General features: G+C 51.4%; 2 protein-coding genes across 4 annotated transcripts in view; one reads left to right on the top strand and one right to left on the bottom strand.

The window, feature by feature from the left end:
* Positions 1 to 7226: 7226 nt before the first annotated feature.
* CLDN3 (claudin 3) lies at positions 7227 to 9344 on the bottom strand. Its single transcript, XM_034752943.1, has one exon. The coding sequence runs from the start codon at positions 9076 to 9078 to the stop codon at positions 8434 to 8436; it is 645 nt and encodes a 214-aa protein (XP_034608834.1). The 5' UTR covers positions 9079 to 9344; the 3' UTR covers positions 7227 to 8433.
* Positions 9345 to 22023: 12679 nt separating this feature from the next.
* LOC117867609 (claudin-4-like) overlaps positions 22024 to 25130 on the top strand; it is a 39277-nt gene continuing 36170 nt past the window's right edge. For 2 of the 3 annotated variants that reach the window (XM_034752804.1, XM_034752801.1), the window contains exon 1: positions 24810 to 24891. The gene's annotated coding sequence lies outside the window, so the exon portion shown is untranslated. Of the gene's footprint in view, positions 22131 to 24809; positions 24892 to 25130 lie in introns of those variants that run through there. The other variant, XM_034752803.1, reaches the window with a different exon arrangement.

Genomic DNA, 25130 nt, shown 5'->3' with positions numbered 1-25130 from the left:
CCTTGTTCTGTCATCTGCCACCACTGAGAACAGCCGAGCTCCATCCTCTTTGGAACCCCCCTTCAGGTAGTTGAAGGCTGCTATCAAATCCCCCCTCATTCTTCTCTTCTGGAGACTAAACAATCCCAGTTCCCTCAGCCTCTCCTCATAAGTCATGTGCTCCAGCCCCCTAATCATTTTTGTTGCCCTCCGCTGGACTCTTTCCAATTTTTCCACATCCTTCTTGTAGTGTGGGGCCCAAAACTGGACACAGTATTCCAGATGAGGCCTCACCAATGTCGAATAAAGGGGAACGATCACATTCCTCGATCTGCTGGCAATGCCCCTACTTATACAGCCCAAAATGCCGTTAGCCTTCTTGGCAACAAGAGCACACTGTTGACTCATATCCAGCTTCTCGTCCACTGTGACCCCTAGGTCCTTTTCTGCAGAACTGCTACCTAGCCATTCGGTCCCTAGTCTGTAGCAGTGCATGGGATTCTTCCGTCCTAAGTGCAGGACTCTGCACTTGTCCTTGTTGAACCTCATCAGGTTTTTTTCTGCCCAATCCTCTAATTTGTCTAGGTCCCTCTGTATCCGATCCCTACCCTCTAGTGTATCTACCACGCCTTCTAGTTTAGTGTCATCTGCAAACTTGCTGAGAGTGCAGTCCACACCATCCTCCAGATCATTAATAAAGATATTAAACAAAACCGGCCCCAGGACCGATCCTTGGGGCACTCCGCTTGAAACCGGCTGCCAACGAGACATGGAGCCATTGATCACTACCCGTTGAGCCCGACGATCTAGCTATCTTTCTATCCACCTTACAGTCCATTCATCCAGCCCAAACTTCTTTAACTTGGCGGCAAGAATACTGTGGGAGACTGTATCAAAAGCTTTGCTAAAGTCAAGGAATAACACATCCACTGCTTTCCCCTCATCCACAGAGCCAGTTATCTCATCATAGAAGGCAATCAGGTGAGTCAGGCATGACTTCCCCTTGGTGAATCCATGCTGACTGTTCCTGATCACTTTCCTCTCCTCTAAGTGTTTCATAATTGATTCCTTGAGGACCTGCTCCATGATTTTTCCAGGGACTGAGGTGAGGCTGACTGGCCTGTAGTTCCCCGGATCCTCCTTCTTCCCTTTTTTAAAGATGGGCACTACATTAGCCTTTTTCCAGTCATCTGGGACCTCCCCCGATCGCCATCAGTTTTCAAAAATAATGGCTAATGGCTCTGCAATCTCATCTGCCAACTCCTTTAGCACCCTCAGATGCAGTGCATCTGGCCCCATGGAATGTGCACATCCAGTTTTTCTAAATAGTCCCGAACCACTTCTTTCTCCACAGAGGGCTGGTCACCTTCTCCCCATATTGTGCTGCCCAGTGCAGCAGTCTGGGAGCTAACCTTGTTCGTGAAGACAGAGGCAAAAAAAGCATTGAGTACATTAGCTTTTTCCACATCCTCTGTCACTAGGTTGCCTCCCTCATTCAGTTAGGGGCCCACACTTTCCTTGACTTTCTTCTTGTTGCTAACATACCTGAGGAAACCCTTCTTGTTACTCTTAACATCTCTTGCTAGCTGCAACTCCAAGTGTGATTTGGCCTTCCTGATTTCACTCCTGCATGCCTGAGCAATATTTTTATACTCCTCCCTGGTCATTTGTCCAATTTTCCACTTCTTGTAAGCTTCTTTTTTGCGTTTAAGATCAGCAAGGATTTCATTGTTTAGCCAAGCTGGTCGCCTGCCATATTTACTATTCTTTCTACACATCGGGATGGTTTGTTCCTGCAACCGCAATAAGGATTCTTTAAAATACAGCCAGCTCTCCTGGACCTCTTTGCCCTTCATGTTATTCTTCCAGGTGATCCTGCCCATCTGTTCCCTGAGGGAGTCAAAGTCTGCTTTTCTGAAGTCCAGGGTCCGTATTCTGCTGCTCTCCTTTCTTCCTTGTGTCAGGATCCTGAACTCGACCATCTCATGGTCACCGCCTCCCAGGTTCCCATCCACTTTTGCTTCCCCTACTAATTCTTCCCTGTCTGTGAGCAGCAGGTCAAGAAAAGCTCTGCCCCTAGTTGGTTCCTCCAGTACTTGCACCAGGAAATTGTCCCCTACACTTTCCAAAAACTTCATGGATTGTCTGTGCACTGCTGTATTGCTCTCCCAGCAGATATCAGGGTGATTAAAGTCTCCCATTAGAACCAGGGCCCGCGATCTAGCAACTTCTGCTCGTTGCCAGAAGAAAGCCTCGTACACCTCATCCCCCTGGTCTGGTGGTCTATAGCAGACTTCAACCACGACATCACCCTTGTTGCTCACACTTCTCAACTTTATCCAGAGACTCTCAGGTTTTTCTGCAGTTTCATACCGGAGCTCTGAGCAGTCATACTGCTCTCTTACATACAACGCAACTCCCCCACCTTTTCTGCCCTGCCTGTCCTTCCTGAACAGTTTATATCCATCCATGACAGTACTCCGGTTTGCTGCTCCGGGCCACTGGGAGCTGCTGGAAGTGGCGCGGGCCGAGGGACCTACTGTCCGCCGCTTCCTGCAGCCCCCATTGGCCTGCAGCGGCAAACTGCAATTGGCCGGACCTGCGGACGGGGCAGGTAAACAAATGGTCCTGGCCTGCCAGGGGCTTTCCCTACACAAGCGGCGACCCCAGTTTGAGAAACACTGTTGTATAGGCACGAACTCCGGGGCTGGAGCTACAGGCGCCAACTTTCCAATGTGCCGGGGGCAGGGCCAGATTAACCTTTTGTGGGCCCGGCGCCAAACATATTTGTGGGCCCCCAGGCTCCAGGAAAGGGGTTCATGGCTGTGCATTGCTAGCAGACCAGGGTTTAGGACACACCCCTCTCATCAGCATCTGCTATTGGACAGCTTAGGCAGCTCCCTACCTAGTGTACTGGCTTCTGTGGATCCCATTCACACGGGAATAAACTGCCAGGGAGGTGGTGGAATATCCATCTCTGGAGATATTGAAGAGTAGGTTAGATAAATGTCTATCAGGGATGGTCTAGACAGTATTTGGTCCTGCCATGAGGGCAGGGGACTGGACTCAATGACTTCTCGAGGTCCCTTCCAGTCCTAGAATCTATGAATCTATGGAGGCAATGGAGCATGACGCGGGGAGGTCAGTCCCCGGAGCGAGGGACCAGCCAGAGGCAATGGGGCATGGCAGGGGTGGCCCTGCTCCGCCCAGTGCAAGGGCACTATTTACAAACCAGCAATTGCCAGACGCATAGTGGCCTGCCCGGCTCTGTGCTGCCAACATGCCCCTTCTCCTCAGGGGTGGGCCCATGCCAGACCACACAGGTCCCCCCGCCCAACACCCCTGACTCCCTGTGGCCAGAGCCGCCTGTGGACCCACTATGCCCAGCACCCCCCGAGACCCACCCACAAATGCACAGTGCTCTGCGCAACACCACCTCTGCCCACAGCCCCACCACAACTGCCCAGCACCCCCCACAGAACCCCCACTTCCTAGTGCCCCAACACACACAGATCTTCTCTGTCCCTTCACAGCCCAGCACCCCCCTAGGCTGCCCACAGACCCACTCCCCCAAGCCCTGCCTCCCGGCTGCACTCACTGGCCCTGCTGGGAGGCGACTGTGTCTGCTGGGCGGAGCTGGCAGCGCAGCCAAGGCCGGTCCCAGGGCCGGGAATCGCTCCGGACCCTTGGAAGTGGTGTGATCAGCCAGGCCAGGACCTGCCCCGGCCGGGGTTAGGGTGACCAGATGTCCCGATTTTATAGGGACAGTCCCAATTTTGGGGTCTTTTTCTTTTATAGGCTCCTATTACCCCCCACCCCCTGACCTGATTTTTTACATTTGCTGTCTGGTCACCCTAGCCGGGGTCCCTCAAGACGCACTTGTTTGGAGGAGCCCAGCCAAGCTCTCTACACTGTTCCCCTCCCACACACACCCCGGCTGAGGCTGGCCAGGCTTCTGCACCATCCCAGGAGGCTCAGCTCTGAGGAGACAGGTGGGGCCTCACGGGGGTGGGAAGCAGAGACTGCCCGGAGCTGGAGATGCACTGGGGTCCGGCCAGGGGCCAGAGAGGAGCCCTCGGCCAGCTGGCGGGAACGTCAAAAGGAGCAAGTGGTGGATTGAGGAGCCAGTGGGGTCTCGGGGCGCAGTGCAAGCGGAGCAGGCCAGGGCCCCTTCTGAGCATAGGCCCAGCTCCATGGAGTCACTGGAGCTGTTGTAAACCTGGCACTGGCCAGGGGGTGCTCACTGCTCAACCCCTGGCTCTGCCACAGGCCCTGTCCCCACTTCACCCCTTCCCCTGAGCCTGCCATGCCCTGGGCCTCACCCCCCCCCCCCCGCCCCCTGAACGCCACGAAACAGCTGATCGGGAGGGAGGGGGAGGTGCTGATCGGTGGGGCTGCGGGTGGGCGGGAGGCGCTGGGAGCCGGTGGGAGGTGGGGGAGCTGATAGGGGGCTGCTGACGTATTACTGTGGCTCTTTGGCAATGTACAGTGGTAAATTCTGGCTCCTTCTCAGGCTCAGGTTGGCCACCCCTGCTCTAAGCACTGGGCTAAACGTACTTGGGGACAGCAGCTCCTGTTCCTCCAGCTGGATTTTGAACGGGCCCTGACCACTAGGCGTGCTCAGAGCCGTGCTTGCAGGATTCAAGCTAATTCATTTCTGCCTATGGGAGCTGAACCTCTGATTGCAGTGTAGCATACCTACCAGATCAGGCCTTGCAGGCAAGATGGGCATCCGTGCTCCTGCCTGTCTTCTCTGGTGAGGGTCCTGCTGCCTAGAGGGAGGCAGCAGTGTGCATACCCAGAGGCAGAAATACAGGCATCGAGGCAGCTTTCCTCTGAAAACAGAGGTGCCACATGAGTTTTGGTGTCTACGGACCGTTAGGGGCAGCCAAGTGGAGGTTTGGTGGATTGCAGTGGTGCCTAAAAATAGGATCTATATCTGGGGTTTAGGTGCCTAAGTCATCTAGCTAGCATGACTGAAAACAGCAGTGAAGATGCAGGCCTCAGAGCTGTACAAACCCAGCTGGAATTCTAGTTACGTGCTCCTGTTCCTAGCAGGCATGGGGCTGTGCTGCCACGTCCATATTGCTATCGGTAGCCGTGCTAGCTAGATGAAAGCTAGCATAGACGTGCCTATCTGTGTGCACTCACACAGCTGACTGCAATGTAGACATACCCTAAGGGTGTAAACAATTTCACCAGGAAGTGTGGGAATACCCAGGTAAGTTTCTATCCTTAGCCCCACCTCTGTCTTTCACCTTTGCTGACATGCCTCTTAATGGTGCAAGGCCACTTGACTCTCTGGTGCACATGGATTACAATAATCTGCACTTTTGCTCTACTCGGTACTCTCCCTTCCGGCCTCTGTCAAGCCCCAGGGGTCTCAGTCTCCTCTTGCAAGGATGTCTGTGGTGCTGGGTCTCCGTGGCGTGTTTGGCTGGATGGGTCTCTGGTGTGTATCTGGATAGCGTGTGTGTGGTCAGGAGGGGCACCAGCCTACAGTGAGGTGGGGTCCAAGGGCAGGGTCTTGTATGCCCCATATGGGGGTTAATATTTGTGGTGTCCAGGGCCCAGGCTGAGCCGTGAGGTCAGGAGATGAGCAGGTGGGATCCATGCTTCAGACACAGGTGTCCTGAGTTTTCTCTGGGAGAGGACGAGCCCTGTGACCCTCAGCGGAAAGTTAAAAAGGGCAGTGGCAGAGTTGTGGCTGGAGAGCTAGAGGGTCTGGGTCTGCCCCTGCCACCTGAATAGCCTCTTTTGTGTTCACTGCAACGGCCAGGGCGGTGCTGGGTCCATGATTGCAGCAACGAGGGTATGAAATGGCCCTGAGGAGATGGGCAAAGAACACCGCCTCTCCTAGGCCCAGGACCCAGCTGGTTACTGTCCCCATCTGGTCAGTGCGCAGCTCAAGCCAGCAAGTCACGTACCAGGTCAGTTTGTCCTAAACAATGAGCATTTTTGTTGCTGATTATCTAGGAGAACGAGCCAGTCAGGCGGGCAGAGCTACCAGGTATTGTGGAGAGCAGAGCCAGGCGGGTGCCAAATCCGTTAAAGTATGGCAGTTCTTCAGGGTGGGCAGCAGGGCTAGACTCTGTCCGATCCCCAGAGAGTGCAGGGCCCCGGACTGCTCCCCTGCCCCGCGAAGGGCTCTCTCATGGCCTGCAAAGGAGGGTCACTTCCTGGGTGGGACATCTACTTGGTAACACGGGGTGAAGGACACAGCCAGTCAGGGCCTGATCTCCGCACCTGCCAAAACAGTCTCTGCGGCTCCTGAGGTGTGGGGAGGTGGCAGGTGTGGGATGAGGGCGAGTCTCCATGAGCAGCTCCATCCGGAAAGCTGCACTCACCCCCTGCGGTAGGGCCACTTCCCCAGCTACGAGCTCTCAGGTAGGTTACAGAGCGGGACAAGGGAGGAAAGGGGGTGGGGAGCAGGAACCCCTCAATCGTAGCCACTGTATTGGGCACTGCCACCCCTTGCGACATAGGAGCCCAGGCTGGGCCTTTGCAGAGCTCCCTGCTCCCCACCCAGGCTGGGGGAGCTCACCCTGGGTGTGTGCGTTTGCCTGTCTAGTGAAGTGTGGAGGGCAGGAGGGTGTGGTCTGTCCATCTCACGCACACTGTTCTGCTGGCAACAGGCTAATGCAAATAACAGCTTGCTCAATCCTGCCCTTCCCCCACACAGGGAAGAGACCTGTCCCCACCTAGGCAAGGCAAGAAATACACTTTGAACTACGCTTGGCAGGGAAAGTAAACAGAGCAGAACTTGAGCTGCTGCTCCAATGTCTGTTAACCCATCAGCTCATGGCGGCAAGAGTGTCTGAGCATCTCCCCAGGGGAGACCTCCCCCTGCCTCTGGGCATGGGGAGAGAACCCCCTCGTTGGAATGGGACCCCACTCTGTCACTCAGTGGGACCTGGGGAAGGGGAAGCCCCTGAGCCCGCTATCCAGCCCCAGCCTGGGGGGTAGTGAAGAGGGAGCTTGCAGCATCCAGCATGAACCCATGGGAGAGGAGAGGACTTACTGAAAAGTGACCTGACACGTCTCTTTCACCTGAGCTCTCTGGTTCACCCTGGCCCTTCCAGACGAAGCTCGAGCCAGGGCTGCAGCCTGCAGCCAGAGGAAGGAAGCTGATTTCTAGCACATTGCTTCATACATCGGAGAAGGACACGTCACTCAGCTGTTACTGGAACTGGACAATTTTATTGAAAAATGTAACTCAGTACAAAGCAGTGGAAGCGTGACTGTCTAAGTGTCTGCTGGCTCCTTTCCCACCATGGCAAGGGAGGGCTCTTCATTCCTCTCATTCCCACAGAAGCCACCTCAGGGCCCCCAGAAGGATCAGCTGATCCATGAGGCCAAGAGATCAGCTACTGTTCCATGGCCCAGGAATCGGATAAGTTCCAGCAGCACAGGTGGGTGCTAGGAGGCAGCATGTCCCAGCAATAGCTTCCTTCACAAAGCAAATCATGGTGAAAAATCTTTCCTAGATACAATAAACCAACCATATTTACACAGCCATCAAACCCGCAGGCGGGCGCACCCAGCTCAGTATTGACCCAGAGCGCTTCACTGGCAGAGGGGTCTCCCCCATTCACCCACGCCCCTCTCCACACCTCTGCCAGATTTCTCCCCCCGTTGCCACGAGCCACCCCCATTCTTCAGCCTTGGCTTAGATTGCTAAGATACGGCTTGTTTAGCTCTCTCCCTGGTGGTAGGTGAGCGCCTGGCATCTGCCCTGCATGTTCCACGCCTCTCCCGCTGGCCAGCGCAGAGCAGTGGGGCATAAGTCAGAGATGACTCAGGAGAGAGCTCAGAGCCCTTTGGGGGCCGGGCATGGAACCCACCACCCTCCTCTGCTCTCTCTGCCCTCTCCCAACTCTGCTCTGAACGGTGTCTCTCCTCTGCTCTATCCCTTGCAGAAAGGACAGGGCGGGCGGGTGGGGTGCTCCCAGCCAATGCCAGCTGGGAGAGGCTGCTGGCACATTCACCACAAATACCTCTTCACCCTTAGTTACCCTTCCACCCCTCCCTGCCCGGGGCCTGACTCTCAGGCAGAGTGTTTCCTGAGCCAGCTGGAGGAATCCGTTGGGTTTGAAGGAGGAACGGAGCCCAGTGGGGTTTCTCCAGCCGGTGGGGATGAGGGTGTCTCAGAGCTGGGGTGCAATACATCAAAGACAAAATATCTACAAACAGAAATGAGAGTCTTAGCCAGGGTCTTGCTTCCCCTCGCCAGCAGTCCTGAGAGAGACAGAGCAGTTCCTCCTCCACCCAGCCCTTGGAATGACAATCAGAGTCTGATGAGCAGCCAGCCAACTGTTGTCCTTGGGGCAGCAAGGGGTGGCCGTGTTCCCCGGGAGTCCTAAGGGCTACAGAGAGCAGCGGGGGAGGCAGTGAAGTCAGGAGCAGTTTGCTGAATGGATCAGGGCAGGCAGGAGGGGTGCTGGGCTGCCTCCCTCACACGTAGTTCCTCTTGTCGTAGCTGGGCCCGGTGGATCTGGGAGCAGAGTAAGCCATCTTGGCTGGAGTGTACTTCTCGTCCTTGGGGGGGCAGGAGCAGCAGAGCAGAGCCCCCCCGAACAGCTGCAGTGCTGCAGCTGCCCAGCCCACGTAGAGGGAGGCTCCCAGCTCCCGCTTCTGTGACTCTAACACCAAAGGATTGTAGAACTCGCGGATGATGGTGTTGGCTGACCAGCACACGGGGATGAGGGTCATGATCCCAGCCAGCAAGAAGATCACCCCAGACACGATGGTGATCTTGGCCTTGGTGGTCTCATCTTCCACGCACCTGGTGCACTGTGCTCCGATGAGGGCAACCATGAGGCCCAGCACGGCCAGCACGATGGCGATCACCACCAGGGCACGAGCCGCCTGCAGGTCCTGGGGCAGCGCCAGCATGGAGTCGTAGACCTTGCACTGCATCTGGCCCGTGCTCTGCACCACGCAGTTCATCCACAGCCCCTCCCAGATGGTCTGGGCTGTCACGATGTTGTTCCCGATGAAGGCCGTCACCCTCCACATGGGCAGTGCACAGCACAGGATGGTGCCCACCCAGCCCACCACCGACAGGGCCACTCCACCGATCTCCAGCCCCATCGACATGTTGCCACGCCCTAAGTACTTTCAAGGCAACGGCAGAAAGGGAGCGGGACTCCTTAGCTGGCAGCACCTGCAGGCACCTGTCGTTGTCTGTGTAAGCTCCAGAGGATCCGCTCACTCCTGAGTGCACCTGTGTTGGTGGCTGCCTTATATCAGTGAGTGGAGCCAGGGCTGGGCTGCATTACCTCAGTGCTGCTCACTCACGCAGGGGTGGGGTTTCACCAACGGACTCTTTCCCTTTCGCTGACTCCTCTGCCACCGCCCCACCCCACTCCCTCTTTGTTTATGGAGATGGCATTGGTGAGAGAGGAGAATCGGGGAGGAGGCAGGAGGTGGAGCCAGAACCCTTCCCCGCTGGGCCCTGAGTTCCAACCTGCTGTTTTCATGGCCATCCCTGGTGACAGATGCTCGCTGGGCTGGTGCCAGGCAGACACAGTGCTAGGGATTAGGAGAAAGACTGGAGTGGATTCCTGTGCTCCCTGGAAAGGGCCACCTGGGGGGGTCATCTCAGACTCCAGGGAGGACGCAGCAGACCCTGTAAAGGGCAGGAATGGGACACTCTGCTTTTAGTAGCTGCTCCTGTTCCAGGGTCAGAGTGGAGGCCGTGAACCCAATGCTGTGTCCAGACTGGTGAGGCCCACTGACGCATGCTCGAGCATCCACTCCTCAGGCTCCAGGTGGCGACATGCAGCGGGAAAGCCACCTGCCTCACCCAGGCATCCCACCGGCACCAAGCCATCAGCCTGCACACCTGCCAGCGTGGACTGTCACAGACACGCGCAATCAGTATCGACGCAGCAAAGCCCTGCCCCAAGGAGCCAGCCCTGGTGCAGTGGCCTCCTGCTGCTCTGTTGGTCCCCAAGGCACCAGCCCCATCCCACCGGGCTGAGCGAAGTCACAGGTCTCCTTGCCTCTGGACGAGGGAGGGGTTCTTTATTCTCCACTCCATCCACTTTCCCCTTCTCCTCCCAACTGGAAAATGTGAAAGAAAAGAAAAGCGAGATTGGGAGGAGCGGGAGGGCGGGCTGGGGCGAGCGGATTTTAGGTGGGAAAGACCTGCTGGGCTGGAGACAGATGGAGATCATTTCCCTATTCTTCCTCCTTGGAAATCTCTCCCTCCTCCCACAGGCAAAGCTAGTGGAGCTGCTCTCCACAAAGGGGACCAGTCATCTATCCCACATCATGTCCTATCCCATAGCCCAGGCTGAGTCCTTAATGTGCCTGTTTCTCCAAACACACCAACCAATTAACACTCCTGCCCCCCCACTAATTCCTGCTGCCTCCCCGCTCCCCCAACCAACTTGTATAACTGACCGCGAGCTCCTCTCCCTGGGGCGGTGGGGGGCACTGGTGAGGATCCTGGCCATGAGCCCTGTCCTTCACTGGCTCGGGGGCTAACATTCAGATGTTATATCTGAATTCATGTTATATCGGGTGGCATTATATCGAGGTAGAGGTGTACATGTAGTTGTATTTAAAACATTTCCTATGTCAGAAAGTGTATGAAAAAAAATTGTACAAGCAACTAGACTGGACGACTATAAAGGTTTATTACATCTATTGAAAAAGGATACAATAAAAAGATACCAAAGCCATATTATCAATTTATTCAAGATTTGTCAGTAATTGAAGACATTTTGTTTAAGGGTAATTGAGAGTAATTTCATTAGGGCTAACAGCAGAGATGTTGAAACACATACATGAGGGACATTTAGGCACAGAAAAATGTAAACACTGTGCAAGAGAGGTTCTGTATTGGCCACAAATGAACCCAAACATAAAGGATTATATAAAAGAATGTGACATGTCAAAATGTAGAAATGCTCAGTCTAAACCACCTATGGCATTTCTTCAAGAAAACTTAAGACCTTGATCATAGGTTTAGATCTATTTGAATATAAAGGACATGCATATGTGATAGTTCTTGATGGTTTTTCACATTTTCCTGAAATATCTATACTAGAAAACACATGTGCCAAACAAGCCACGAATAAAACTAAATCAATTTTTTGCAAGGCATGGCATTGCCAATATGGTAATGACTGATAATGGACCTCAATTTCACAGTCAAAAATGTAAAAGTTTTGTCATAGCATATTATCATATTTCAAACATATTACATAGAATCATAGACTCATAGAAGATTAAGGTTCATAGAATCATAGCAGGTTGGAAGAGACCTCAGGAGGTCATCTAGTCCAACCCCCTGCTCAAAGCAGGACCAACCCCAACTAAATCATCCCAGCCAGGGCTTTGTCAAGCCGGGCCTTAAAAACCTCTAAGGATGGAGATTCCACCACCTCCCTAGGGAACCCATTCCAGTGCTTCACCACCCTCCTAGTGAAATAGTGTTCGCAATATCCAACCTAGACCTCCCGCACTGCAACTCGAGACCATTGCTCCTTGTTCTGTCATCTGCCACCACTGAGAACAGCTGAGCTCCATCCTCTTTGGAACACCCCTTCAGGTAGCTGAAGGCTGCTATCAAATCCCCCCTCACTCTTCTCTTCTGCAGAATAAATAAGCCCAGTTCCCTCAGCTTCTCCTTGTAAGTCATGTGCCCCAACCCCCTAATCATTTTTGTTGCCCTCCGCTGGACTCTCTCCAATTTGTCCACATCCCTTCTGTAGTTGGGGGACCAAAACCGGATACAATACTCCAGGTGTGGCCTCACCAGTGCCAAATAGAGGGGAATGATCACATCCCTTGATCTGCTGGCCATGCTCCTACTATTGCAGCCCAATATGGCGTTGACCTTCTTGGCAACAAGGGCACACACTGCTGACTCATATCCAGCTTCTCATTCACTGCAATCCCCAGGTCCTTTTCTGCAGAACTGCTGCTTAGCCAGTTGGTCCCCAGCCTGTAGCGGTGCATGGGATTCTTCCATCCTAAGTGCAGGACTCTGCACTTGTCCTTGTTGAACCTCATCAGATTTCTTTTGGCCCAATCCTCTAATTTGTCTAGGTCCCTCTGTATCCGATCCCTATCCTCCAGCGTATCTACCACTCCTCCCAGTTTAGTGTCAACTATGAACTTGCTAAGGATGCAATTCATCCCATCATCCAGATCATTAATAAAGATGTTGAACAAAACTGGCCCCAGGACCGACCCCGGGGCACTCTGCTTGATATTGGCTGCCAACTAGACATTGAGTCGTTGATCACTACCCGTTGAGCCCGACGATCTAGCCAGCTTTCTATCCACCTTACAGTTCATTCATCCAATCCATATTTCTTTAACTTGCTGGCAAGAATACTGTGGGAGACTATCAAAATCTTTGCTAAAGTCAAGATATATCACGTCCACCGCTTTCCCCATATCCACAGAGCCAGTTATCTCATCATAGAAGGCAATCAAGTTGGTCAGGCAGGTGAATCCAGGTGCCTTGGTGAATCCATGTTAACTGTTCCTGGTCACCTTCCTCTCCTCCAAGTTCTTCAAAATGGATTCCTTGCAATCCTTGGATGCAGAAACAAGGGAACATAAGACCAATAGTCCTTCTAGCCCAATATCCTGTCTCCTGACAGTGGCCAATGCCAGATGCTTCAATGGGAATGAACAGAATAGAACTATTATCAAGTGATCCATCCCGTCATCCAGTCCCAGCATCTAGCAGTCAGAGGTTTAGGGCCACCCCGAGCAGGGGGTGGTGTCCCTGCTCATCTTGGCTAATAGCAATTGTTGGACCTATCCTCCAGGAACATATGTAATTATTTTGTGAATCCTGTTATACTTTTCACTTTCATAACATCCCCAGGCAACAACTTCCACAGGTTAACTGTGCATTGTGTGAAGAAATACTTACTATTGTTTGTTTTAAAGCTGCTGCCTATTAATTTCATTGGGTGACCCCTGGTTTTTTCCACATCATGATTTTGTAGACTTCTATCATATCCTAAGTTCCCTCTAAGCTGTGCAGGAAAAGGCTCATTACTGCTGATCACCTGTTAACAAAGGCCAAGATCAAAGGCCGCAATGTGTAAAAGAATGGCTGAGCTGCCAAGTCGCGGGGTTCTGGTTCTGGATCTAAGATGGATGAACTTGTAAACACAGATAAAATCTGTGGTTTAAAGGACTAAAATCTATCAAAGCCTGAGGCTGGAGCTGGGGGGTGACCTCTGGTAAGCTTATTAGTATGTGCGTAGTTTCTTTTATTGTTTTAATACGTTTTCTCTGTAATGCTTTCACCGTATGAATAAATGTGCTTGCTTAGAAGGGGCTGCGTGATATTTATAACCGCAGGCAGTAAATTGGTCAGAGCTCTAGGAGAGAAAGCAAAACACAGACACTGGCTTTTTAGGCAGTCTGCCTTGCTGTAGACAGGGGTGGCTCTATGTTTTTTGCCACCCCAAGCACGGCAGGCAGGTGGCCTTCAGTGGCACACCTGCTGGTCGTCCGTGGTCACGCGGATTCAGCAGTGTTTCTGCAGGTGATCTGCCGGTCCTGCGCCAACGGCGTACCCACCGCCGAATTGCCGCCGAAACTGCGGGACCGGCGGACCTCCCGCAGGCATGCTGCCGAAGGCCACCTGACTGCTGCCCTCACAGCGACCAGCAGGCCGCCCCTTGCAGCTTGCCACCCCAGGCACGCACTTGCTGTGCTGGTGCCTGGAGCCCCCCCCGGCTGTAGATATCACAGTGTGAGGCATGTTTAAAATCCCTGGTCAGGAGTGAGTGAGACGTAGGTCTTGGCCCAGGAGAGGTGGTGGCCGGGAGCTGGAAGCCTAAAGTGGGTGCCCTTGGTGGACCATAGAGTGGGTACAGATGCAGTTGCCCTGAAACTGTGACATAGATGGTGGAAGAAGTGAATATGGGGTCTATGACTGTGTGAACTGCATAAGTGCCAACAGGTCTGAAAGCAAGTACTGTAGAGGGAAAAAGCTCAGAGCAAAGTCTGAGTCTTTTTGGGAAAGAAATAGTGAAGACAGACAGGGAATAATGAGTTAAGAAGAGCTGGAGAAAAGTCAGACACTTGAGCTCTGAAGAGAAAGGCAGCTGCATACTGAGGAGTGGAAAAAGTTGACTTGCTATATTCTGGTGATCAAAAGATTGTCCTGGTTTGCAGGGTGCATCCAGCCCACTGGCAGAGGGTCCAGCAGGTGGGGGAAATCTTGGAGCCAACTTCCTGGACAGAAGCAAGGAAGAGGCTGACAGAGTCAACACCCATGCTCCATCCAGATCAAATATATCGCTGCAATGAGGATCGGGGTCAGATCTACAGGCAGATCAAGAGAGGATACAGCTGGAGAGTGTGATGGGTTGGATCACAGAAACCCCCTGGGAGCTGCCACCTGATGTGCCAAGACTACTTCTACCCCTGCCTTCCCTGCCAGCTCAGGACTTCAGCACCCTGTCTTGCTGAGCCAGACACACCCGTCTGCTCCAACACAGACCCAGGGTCTGAATCACTTGCCCCAAGGCTGCAGGTTTACTTGAAATCAGTTCACAGAAGTGTGCTTGTCTTTAGCACTCAGATGCCCAACTCCAAATGGGGTCTAAACCCAAATAAATCCGTTTTACCCTGTATAAAACTTATACAGGGTAAACTCATAAATTGTTTGCCCTCTATACCACTGATAGAGAGATATGCACAGTTGTTTGCTCCCCCAGGTATTAATACATACTCTGAGTTAATTAATAACTAAAAAGTGATTTTATTAAATACTGAAAGTAGGATTTAAATGGTTCCAAGTAGTAACAGACAGAACAAAGTAAGTCACCAAGCAAAATAAAATAAAATGCGCAAATCTATGTCTAATCAAACTAAATACAGATAATCTCACCCTCAGAGATGCTTCAGTAAGTTTTTTCTCAGACTGGACACCTTCCAGGCCTGGGCTAAATTCTTTCCCCTGGTACAGCTCTTGTTCCAGCTCAGGTGGTAGCTAGGGGATTCTTCATGATGGCTCCTCTCCTTTCCTCTCTTTGTTCTGTTCCACCCCTTTATATATCTTTTGCATAAGGCGGGAACCCTTTGTCCCTCTGGGTTCCCACCCCCCCCCCTCACTGGAAAAGCACCAGGTTAAAGATGGATTCCAGTTCAGGTGACATGATCACATGTCACTGCAAGACTTCATTGCCCACTGGCCAGCACACACATATACAGGAAGTCTCACAGGTAAAACAGAGACATCTACAGACAATGGTCCTGGTTAATGGGAGTCATCAAGATTCCAAACCACCATTAATGGCTCACACTTTGCATAATTACAATAGGACCTCAGAGTTATATTTCATATTTCTAGTTCCAGATACAAGAGTGGTACATTTATACAAATAGGATGATCACACTCAGTAGATTATAAGCTTTGTAATTATACCTTACAAGAGACCTTTTGCATGAAGCATATTCCAGTTACATTATATTCACTCATTACCATATTTTTATAAAACCATAGAGACTGCACAACATCTCAGAGAGAGACAGACTGTATCTGGAAACCCAGTGCCAGCAGCAGCACAAGAGAGCAGAGAAGAAACAGCGGCAGCATGAGAAGAGAGAGGAGAGGGAACCTCAATATCAGCTCAAGATGGAGAGACTGCGCCAGCAAAACCATAATCCAGGGAGAAGTGGCAGATATGGCAAGATCATGCAATATCCTTGAAGACATTATTGTTTGTGTATTACTGTGGGACAGGAGTGTTGGTAACCTCTTTAGGGTTACAGATGTGACAGATGTGAAACCTGGGAATTCCAACAGTGCCGGAGGAGTGTGGTCTTTCACGACAGTAAGTGTGAAGTGGATTTCCTGGGGAATCATTAGGGAAAGGTTATTGCAACCCAGCCTTTTGAAGCTATGCCCTGGGGAAAGGCTCAAGCCAGAGCTGTCAGGGCTTCCAGTTTCTCAACAGACCACCAAGTGGGCAGCTGGAGCTCTGGGCAGCCATGTCAATTTTGTTTTGACAAGTCAAAATGGAATGTCATTTTGATTTTTCTAAATGAAAGTTTCAGCCCTCCCCCAACCCCCCCCAGTTCCATGGGAAATTCTGAAGCTGGGAGTTTTCTTTCCTATGCAGAATATATATTTTTTTAATGTAAGAATTTCATGCAGAACAGGAATTCCAGCCCAAACTCCAGTGCCCGCTTCTCCCAGCTGGAAGCTCTGTAGGACAGGCAGCCTGGGGAGCCCACAGCTATTTTAGTTTTGGTCTGTCCTCACAGGAGGTGCTGTGGGGAAGGGGTAGGAGCATTGGCTGTGGGGGGAGCTCCCAGCTACTCCAGTCCCGGCCTCTCCCAGCAGGCGGTGCTGTACTGAATGGTGTAGCAGCACTGTTTTTTTGCACAGAAGTGGAGTTTATTTCATATCTGGAGTTCTTTATCACATCTTACATTTAACATGCTTTCCAAAACTAAGGCCGTTTATGTAAGATTACAGCCCTATCACCTTATATACACACAGATTGTTTCTTATCTGCCACCAGCCCAGTGTGCTCAGGGAGCAGTTGACTCCCTTTGCATCGCTGTGCAAAGTGCAGGCATGCTTCACGGGGCACGCTCCCCCCAGAAAACACTGGGACAAAGAAGAGGGGCAAAGATCAACAACCTGTCCTGAATGACAACTGGCCCCACTACTCCCTCTGTGCCTGCAGGCTCCTTCCTGGCAGCCCTGCGGTGAGTCAGTGCACGCTGGCTGTGCAGACCGCAGGGCAATGGGATTTATAGCTGCTCCTCTCCAGGAGATAAATAGGTTTCCATTCTGGTCCCCTTGTTTTTATTTTGTCCTTGAGTTTAACCGATGCAGATAATCTGCATCATCTCAGCCAGAGGCACTGCCCGGTGAGCCCCACAGCTGTAACTTTGTGGCAGGAATTCAAATGTCTGAAAGGCCAAAACTATGGCTACGTCTACACTACACAGCTTTTAGCGACATGGCTGTGTTGACACAGCCGTGCTGCTAAAAGTCGCGCAGTGGAGCCACTGTTTGTCGGCTCTCCTGCCAACAAAAAACTTCTACCCCCCAACGAGCGGCATTTGCATTGTCGGCAGGAAAGCACTCCTGGGGTGGCAAGCTGCGTGGGGAGGCCTGCCGGTCGCTGTGAGGGCGGCAGTCAGGCTGCCTTCGGCGGCTTGCCTGCGGGAGGTCCGCCGGTCCCGCGGATTCGGCGGCAATTCGGCGGCGGGTACGCTGAAGCTGCGGGACTGGCGGATCTCCCGCAGACATGCCGCCAAATCCACGGGACCGGGGACCTCCCGCAGGCATGCCGCCAAAGGCCACCTGCCTGCCGTGCTTGGGGAGGCAAAAAAGCTGGAGTCGCCCCTGCTCACTGCCTCATTCGCAGAGTTGGCCAATCTCAAACCTGGGGTATGTGTGTGTATGCAGGAACCACACGCCCCCTCCCCTGCCAACATGAAGGCGATGGAATCAGGCTTCCCTAGGGCCAGAACTCTGCAGATCTGCGCTGCAGGATGAACTGCCGGGTTCATACTGAGCTTCATGCCCTGGCTCAGGCAGTGAGCACTGACCACTGTGCCCATTGTACCCACAGTTTGCAGGAGTTTATCAGCCAGGCTTCTGCACATCCAGTGACTCCAGCTCCCTCTCTGCTGAGGAGCCAGGCCACCTGCTGAGACTCTTTGGAGCTGTCTCCTGCACGGTGTGGGTGACCCCTACAGTTCTGTCTATCTAGGCACTTCCAGTGTCCCAATCACCATAGTTTCTAGGCAGAGTAACTGTCCCCACATCTGGAAACAGGAGGGCACACTGAGCTGGGGGTCTGCATGCTTTTTTTTTTTTTTTTTTTTTTTGCATGGGCAAAGGGGTCCAGGAGAGCTGGCTGTATTTTAAAGAATCCTTATTGAGGTTGCAGGAACAAACCATCCCGATGTGCAGAAAGAATAGTAAATATGGCAGGCGACCAGCTTGGCTTAACAGTGAAATCCTTGCTGATCTTAAACACAAAAAAGAAGCTTACAAGTGGAAGATTGGACAAATGACCAGGGAGGAGTATAAAAATATTGCTCAGGCATGCAGGAGGGAAATCAGGAAGGCCAAATCACACATGGAGTTGCAGCTAGCAAGAGATGTTAAGAGTAACAAGAAGGGTTTCCTCAGGTATGTTAGCAAGAAGAAGAAGGTCAAGGAAAGTGTGGGCCCCTTACTGAATGAGGGAGGCAACCTAGTGACCGAGGATGTGGAAAAAGCTAATGTACACAATGATTTTTTTGCCTCTGTCTTCACGCACAAGGTCAGCTCTCAGATTGCTGCACTGGGCAGTACAGCATGGGGAGAAGGTGACCAGCCCTCTGTGGAGAAAGAAGTGGTTCGGGACTATTTAGAAAAACTGGACGTGCACAAGTCCATGGGGACGGATGCGCTGCATCCGAGGGTGCTAAAGGAGTTGGCGGGTGAGATTGCAGAGCCATTAGCCATTATTTCTGAAAACTCATGGCGATCGGGGGAGGTCCCGGATGACTGGAAAAAGGCTAATGTAGTGCCCATCTTTAAAAAAGGGAAGAAGGAGGTTCCGGGGAACTACAGGCCAGTCAGCCTCACCTCAGTCCCTGGAAAAATCATGGAGCAGGTCCTCAAGGAATCAATTATGAAACATTTAGAGGAGAGGAAAGTGATCAGGAACAGTCAGCATGGATTCACCAAGGGGAAGTCGTGTCTGACTAACCTAATTGCCTTCTATGATGAGATAACTGGCTCTGTGGATGAGGGGAAAGCAGTGGATGTGTTATTCCTTGACTTTAGCAAAGCTTTTGATACGGTCTCCCACAGTATTCTTGCCGCTAAGTTAAAGAAGTATGGGCTGGATGAATGGACTGTAAGGTGGATAGAAAGCTGGCTAGATCGTCGGGCTCAATGGGTAGTGACCAATGGCTCCATGTCTAGTTGGCAGCTGGTTTCAAGCGGAGTGCCCCAAGGGTCGGTCCTGGGGCCAGTTTTGTTTAATATCTTTATTAAAGATCTGGAGGATGGTGTGGACTGCACTCTCAGCAAGTTTGCAGATGACACTAAACTAGGAGGCGTGGTAGATACATTAGAGGGTAGGGATCGGATACAGAGGGACCTAGACAAATTAGAGGATTGGGCCAAAAAAAACCTGATGAGGTTCAACAAGGACAAATGCAGAGTCCTGCACTTAGGACAGAAGAATCCCATGCACTGCTACAGACTAGGGTCCGAATGGCTAGGTAGCAGTTCTGCAGAAAAGGACCTAGGGGTCACAGTGGACGAGAAGCTGGATATGAGTCAACAGTGTGCTCTTTTTGCCAAGAAGGCTAACGGTATTTTGGGCTGTATAAGTAGGGGCATTGCCAGCAGATCGAGGAATGTGATCGTTCCCCTTTATTCGACATTAGTGAGGCCTCATCTGGAATACTGTGTCCAGTTTTGGGCCCCACACTACAAGAAGGATGTGGAAAAATTGGAAAGAGTCCAGCGGAGGGCAACAAAAATGATTAGGGGGCTGGAGCACATGACTTATGAGGAGAGGCTGAGGGAACTGGGATTGTTTAGTCTCCAGAAGAGAAGAATGAGGGGGGATTTGATAGCAGCCTTCAACTACCTGAAGGGGGGTTCCAAAGAGGATGGAGCTTGGCTGTTCTCAGTGGTGGCAGATTACAGAACAAGGAGCAATGGTCTCAAGTTGCAGTGGGGAAGGTCCAGGTTGGATATTAGGAAAGACTATTTCACTAGGAGGGTGGTGAAACACTGGAATGCGTTACCTAGGGAGGTGGTGGAGTCTCCTTCCTTGGAGGTTTTTAAGGCCCGGCTTGACAAAGCCCTGGCTGGGATGATTTAGCTGGGGATTAGTCCTGCTTTGAGCAGGGGGTTGGACTAGATGACCTCTTGAGGTCCCTTCCAACTCTGATATTCTATGATTCTCTGATTCTATGATTCTGGCTCCTGCACGGGCAGCTGCTCCCTGGATCCTGAAAACCACCTTTACAAAAGGTATTTTATGGGCAAGGAAACCAAATCAGAAGGGGACAGATTTGCATTTGCTCAGAGTCAGCATCCACCAGGCACCCAACATCCTCATTCCAGAGGTAGAGCGACCCTCTTTGGGTCTGACAAGGTGGGGGAGGGAATATCTTTTATTGGGCCAACTCTGATGGTGGGAGACAAACTGTCTATCTTACCCAGAGCTCTTCTTCAGGTCTCTCAGCCTGTCCGTCTCTCACCACACTCGCGCTCTTGCTCACAAACACACTCCGTCAGGCTCAAACTCCATGATGCTGGGTGCTGTACCAACACAGACGCAGTCTAATCTAGTCTGAGCTAATCAATGGTGTCTCTAAGAATCTTTACCATCTAAGAGCTTCTGACCCAAAAGGAGTCATACAGCCATAGAGTTTAAGGCCAGAAGGAACCACTAGATCAAGGGTGGGCAAACTTTTTGGCCCAAGGGCCACATCTGGGTGGGGAAATCGCATGCAGGGCCCTGGAGGAGGGGGCAGAGGGCTCCACGCACTGCCCTCACCTGCAAGTACCTCCCCTGAAGCTCCCATTGGCTGTGGTTCCCCGTCCCCAGCCAATGGGAGCTGCGGAGGGGGGGAGGGTGGTGCCTGCAGGCGAGGGCAGCGTGCGGAGCCCTCTACCCCCGCCCCCCCCAGGGGCCACAGGGACATGGTGCTGGCCACTTCTGGGAGCGGCATGGGGCCCTCGGTGCCACTGGGGTGGCAATCCTGCGGGCCGGATCCAAAGCCCTGATGGGCCGGATCTGGCCCGTGGGTCATAATTTGCCCACCCCTGCACTAGATCATCCGGTCTGATCTCCTGTTAGACGGTCCAGTGGGCATCTCTCTGACGTTATCTAGTCTTGGGTTATTAGCTCTCCAGGGCAGGGACTGTCTCTTCAAATATGTTTGTGCACCATCTGGGCAATGTCCTGGTTATACCTTTGGGTGCTACCACAATCAACAACTATTAACGCTCTATCTGGGAGCAGATCTGACTCCATGGATGCATGTTTCCTGGCATTGTCACGGCGCAGTTTTGTGGCATGCGAGAATGCAGGGACAGGCTCAATCAGAGGAGTTTGCTGTGGAAGGCAGTAACCTGACTGCCTTGCTCTGCTGCAAAGTCAAGAGCAATCTCCATTTGAAATGTTGCCAGCAGGGTGGATAAAAATCAATGATATTTTTTTTTTATAAAAAAAATCAGATTTTTTTTATTTAAATCAGATTTTTTTAGATAAAATGCTTTTTGAGGAGAAAGCCTATCTAAAGATAGTTTTAATTAAGATACATTATAGCTCAAAGATATCTCATCATAGAATAGGGATTATAAATTCTAATTCTATAGTATGAGACAATATATTCATGTAATGTTTAAGAAAAGTTTTGTAAATGAGTTCCAATAGTTCATGGATTAGGGACCCAATCTTATGGGATTCCAGGGGCTTCTGTATAGGTTATTTAGGTTAATCTTTCTATCTACCCAATGGGACTTAGTGCTCAGTCTAGAAGATGCCATCAGAGATGCTTAGTTTTGCAGTTCTCAAACTGTGAATTTATGTCTCCAGAGGTAACATGCTTGTTAACAGAAAAATGTTTTTAAATAAATAATATAGAGAGGTGAGAAATAACAAACCTCAACCCTATTGTCCCTCTGCAAATTTGTGTACAGAGAGTCAATCCCTTACCTCTCTCTAAAAGTGCAAAGTTTCAAAAAGTTCAATGAACAGAAGAATGTTGGGGGTGGAATAGATCTGGACAAGGAGAAGAAGTCTGGAGATAAATGTGAGAAGGGAGGGACAGGCAGTAGAAACAAAACTGAAACTGTTTAAACAGCATATTCCAGAAGTCTTGAGGTCTTTCTGAATGTAACCTTCATTGATTGAGATCTACCATACCGTTCTCTCACTAGAAGGGAAAACCTATAATGGCAGCAGGCTGTAAAAGAGACCCAATTTGGGAATATTTTACTGAAGTTCCTCTACCTGTGGGTGAGACAGGCATGCATGCAAAATTCAAACAGTGCAAGAAAGAAATGCAAGGCCTGGTTGCCCGAATGAAACAACATCACGAGGAGTGTTTATTCTCGGGAGGAAGCTGCGTTGAAGATGCTGAAAGGAACATCTCTGAACATGTAGGATCTTCAGGTTGGTAACAACCAACAAGAATGCACTTTTATGTAGAAATCCATGATTAAACCGAGTCTTCCTGACTAGTGATTTAAATCAAACTGATTTAAATAAAATCCACCCTGGTTCCCAGCCTGCCACACCCATGCTGTCGAACTAGGGCCCCAGGCCTTGTCTCGCATGCATGAAGAGCCAGGACGGTACACCTGCCCAGGGCTGGGCTGTGCAAAATCCGATGGGACAAGCCAGAGTGGGCCAGAGCAGCCAGCTTCCAAGAAGCCAGCCACGCAGCACTGCAGCGTTCCATACTGTGGAGGTTCTTGGCTGGGTTACCCTTTGCACTAGAGGTATTCCCAGTTCTCCACACAGTGCGCGTGTGTGTGGGCTGTGTTACTCTGTCTTGGGCAATATGCCGGCAGTATTGCTAACACTTGCAAAGGGATCATGATCTACAGGATTTTGGTGCCTGTCAGGATAGGAGAAGTTCCTCTGTTCCTGTGATTTTGAGGGTAGGCATGCAGGCAGAGCTCTGAGGACCCAGATCTGCCCAGCCACTGAGCCTTCACGTGTAGATCAGCTTAGCAGAGAGAGGGTCAGGGCAGCAGGGGGTGGGGGAGAAGTTGAGGAATTGGTGCTGTTGGGATCTGGGCAGAAAAGAAGCCCTGGAGCAGCAGGAGGAAAGAAGAAATAAAATAAAAAATAATTACTTGTAGCTATTAGGACAATTGAAATGGGATTTTTATAAAAAACTAAATCATGATACTGTCTCAGATGACCTCATTAAAAAAAACAAGGGAAATACAACCGAGATGGAGCTACTATAAGGTAGGTGAACAACTGGTTGGAAAATCGTTCCCAGAGAGTAGTTATGAGTGGTTCACAGTCAAGTTGGAAGGGCATAACGAGTGGGGTCCTGCAGGGATCAGTTCTGGGTCTGGTTCTGTTCAATATCTTCATCAATCATTTAGATGGTGGCATAGAGAGCACATTTATAAAATTTGCGGATGATACCACGCTGGGAGAGTTGACAGCACTTTAGAAGACAAGATTAAAATTCAAAATGATCTGGACAAACTGGAGAAATGGTCTGAAATTCAATAAGGACAAATGCAAAGTACTCCACTAAGGAAGGAACAATCAGTTGCACACATCCAAAATGGGAAATGACTGCCTAGGAAGGAGTACCGCAGAAAGGGATCTGGGGGTCATAGTGGATCACAAACTAAATATGAGTCAACAGTATAACACCGTTGCAGAAAAAGCAAACATCATTCTGAGATGTATTAACAGGAGTGTTGTAAGCAAGACACAGGAAGTAATTCTTCCGCTCTACTCCGCGCTGATTAGGCCTCAACTAGAGTATTGTGTGCAGTTCTGGGTGCCACATTTCAGGAAAGATGTGGAGAAATTGGAGAAAGTCCAGAGAAGAGCAACAAAAATGATTAAAGGTCTGGAAAACATGACCTATGAGGGAAGATTGAAAAAATTGGATTTGTTTAGTCTGGAGAAGAGAAGACTGAGAGGGGACATAACAGTTTTCAAGTACATAAAAGGTTGTTACAAGGAGGAGAGAGAAAAATTGTTCTCATTGTTCTCTTGTTCAATTGTTCTCTGAGGATAGGACAAGAAGCAATGGGCTTAAATTGCAGCAAGGGAGGTTTAGGTTGGACATTAGGAAAAACTTTCTAACTGTCAGGCTCGCTAACCACTGGAATAAATTGCCCAGGGAGGTTGTGGAATCTCCATTACTGGAGGTTTTTAAGAGCAGGTTGGACAAACACCTGTCAGGGATGGTCTAGATAATACTTAGTCCTGCCTTGAGTGCAGGGAACTGAACTAGATGACCTCTCGAGGTCCCTTCCAGTCCGACGATTGTATATATTGTAACTGCAGAGTCATTTATCTGTCAATATAGTTAGTAAAATGAGAAGAAGAAAGGCAAATGATTTTATGGTTTCACAGTAGTGAAGGTAAGTGGAGTCCCGCATGCGCAGACAGAGAGTGACGTGTTTTGGGAGCATTAAAGATTGTCTTTTCAACCTACAATTCTCACACGCACACACTGGCAGAGAACTACAGGGGAGTTAAGGAGTCAAATGACAGACTGAAAAGAATGATGTGGGGGGCCTGAGTCATGATTGTTGAGGTTATGAGGCTGACAGCCATGAGCCCATGTACCCCAGAGGGGCTGCACGGGAAAGGTGGCTCAGGCCACCTGAACCAAATTCTTTCTGACATAGAATCCCAGAAAGGTGGGGCTGGAAGGGACCCGGGGACATTCCTGGCAGCTGTTTGGCCTGTTCTTAAAAATCTCCAGTGAGGGCGATTCCAGGACCCTGCTTGGAAGTCTGTTCCAGAGCTTGACTCCCTTATGGGGGGGGGGGGCGTAGTGGGAGATTGGGGGAGCAGGGGGTAGTGTTGCCAATTTTGATTGGGTGTATTCCTTCCTGGGGCTTCATTACATGACATAATCTTCAATGAAAGATTAATCTTTAATTCCTGGAGACTCCAGGACAATCGGGAGGGGGGCGCCGGGAGCCCAGCGCTGGAGGGGTGCAGGGAGGGGGAATGGCTGGAGCCTGCGCCTCTTGTTGGCCGGACTCGGCGGGGCCTCGCGGGGAGGCTTGCGGCTGCCTGGCCCAGCCGAGCTCCCGGAGGGACTTTCCCGCAGGGCCACAGAAACTGCCGGGAAGGAAGCGGGTGCGGGTGACTCAGCAGCCCTGGGAGTCCCGATGTCGGGACCTATGTCCCCGTGAGTCAGGGCCACGCACGGGAGCAGGTATCGGCTCCGCACCCGAGAGTCCGGCCCACGTCACGGAGACGCCCCCCCCGCACTGACCGCCCCCCCAGTCAGCTCCTCCGCCCCCCCGCTCCTCCGCATCCCCCCCGCACTGACCGCCCCCCCAGTCAGCTCCTCCGCCCCCCCCGCTCCTCCGCATCCCCCCCGCACTGACCGCCCCCCCAGTCAGCTCCTCCGTCCCCACCGCCCCCCCCGCCCCCCCCCCCCCCCCGGCCGCC

This window comes from Trachemys scripta, chromosome 18, assembly GCF_013100865.1.
Source record: "Trachemys scripta elegans isolate TJP31775 chromosome 18, CAS_Tse_1.0, whole genome shotgun sequence".
NCBI classification, from domain to species: Eukaryota; Metazoa; Chordata; order Testudines; family Emydidae; genus Trachemys; species Trachemys scripta.
Note: the sequence above shows the minus strand (reverse complement) of the source record. Positions and strands in the feature narration are given on the sequence as shown.

Bases quoted from the DNA above. Each gene is read 5' to 3' on its own strand.
- CLDN3 (XM_034752943.1), bottom strand. From the start codon at position 9,078: ATGTCGATGGGGCTGGAGATCGGTGGAGTGGCCCTGTCGGTGGTGGGC.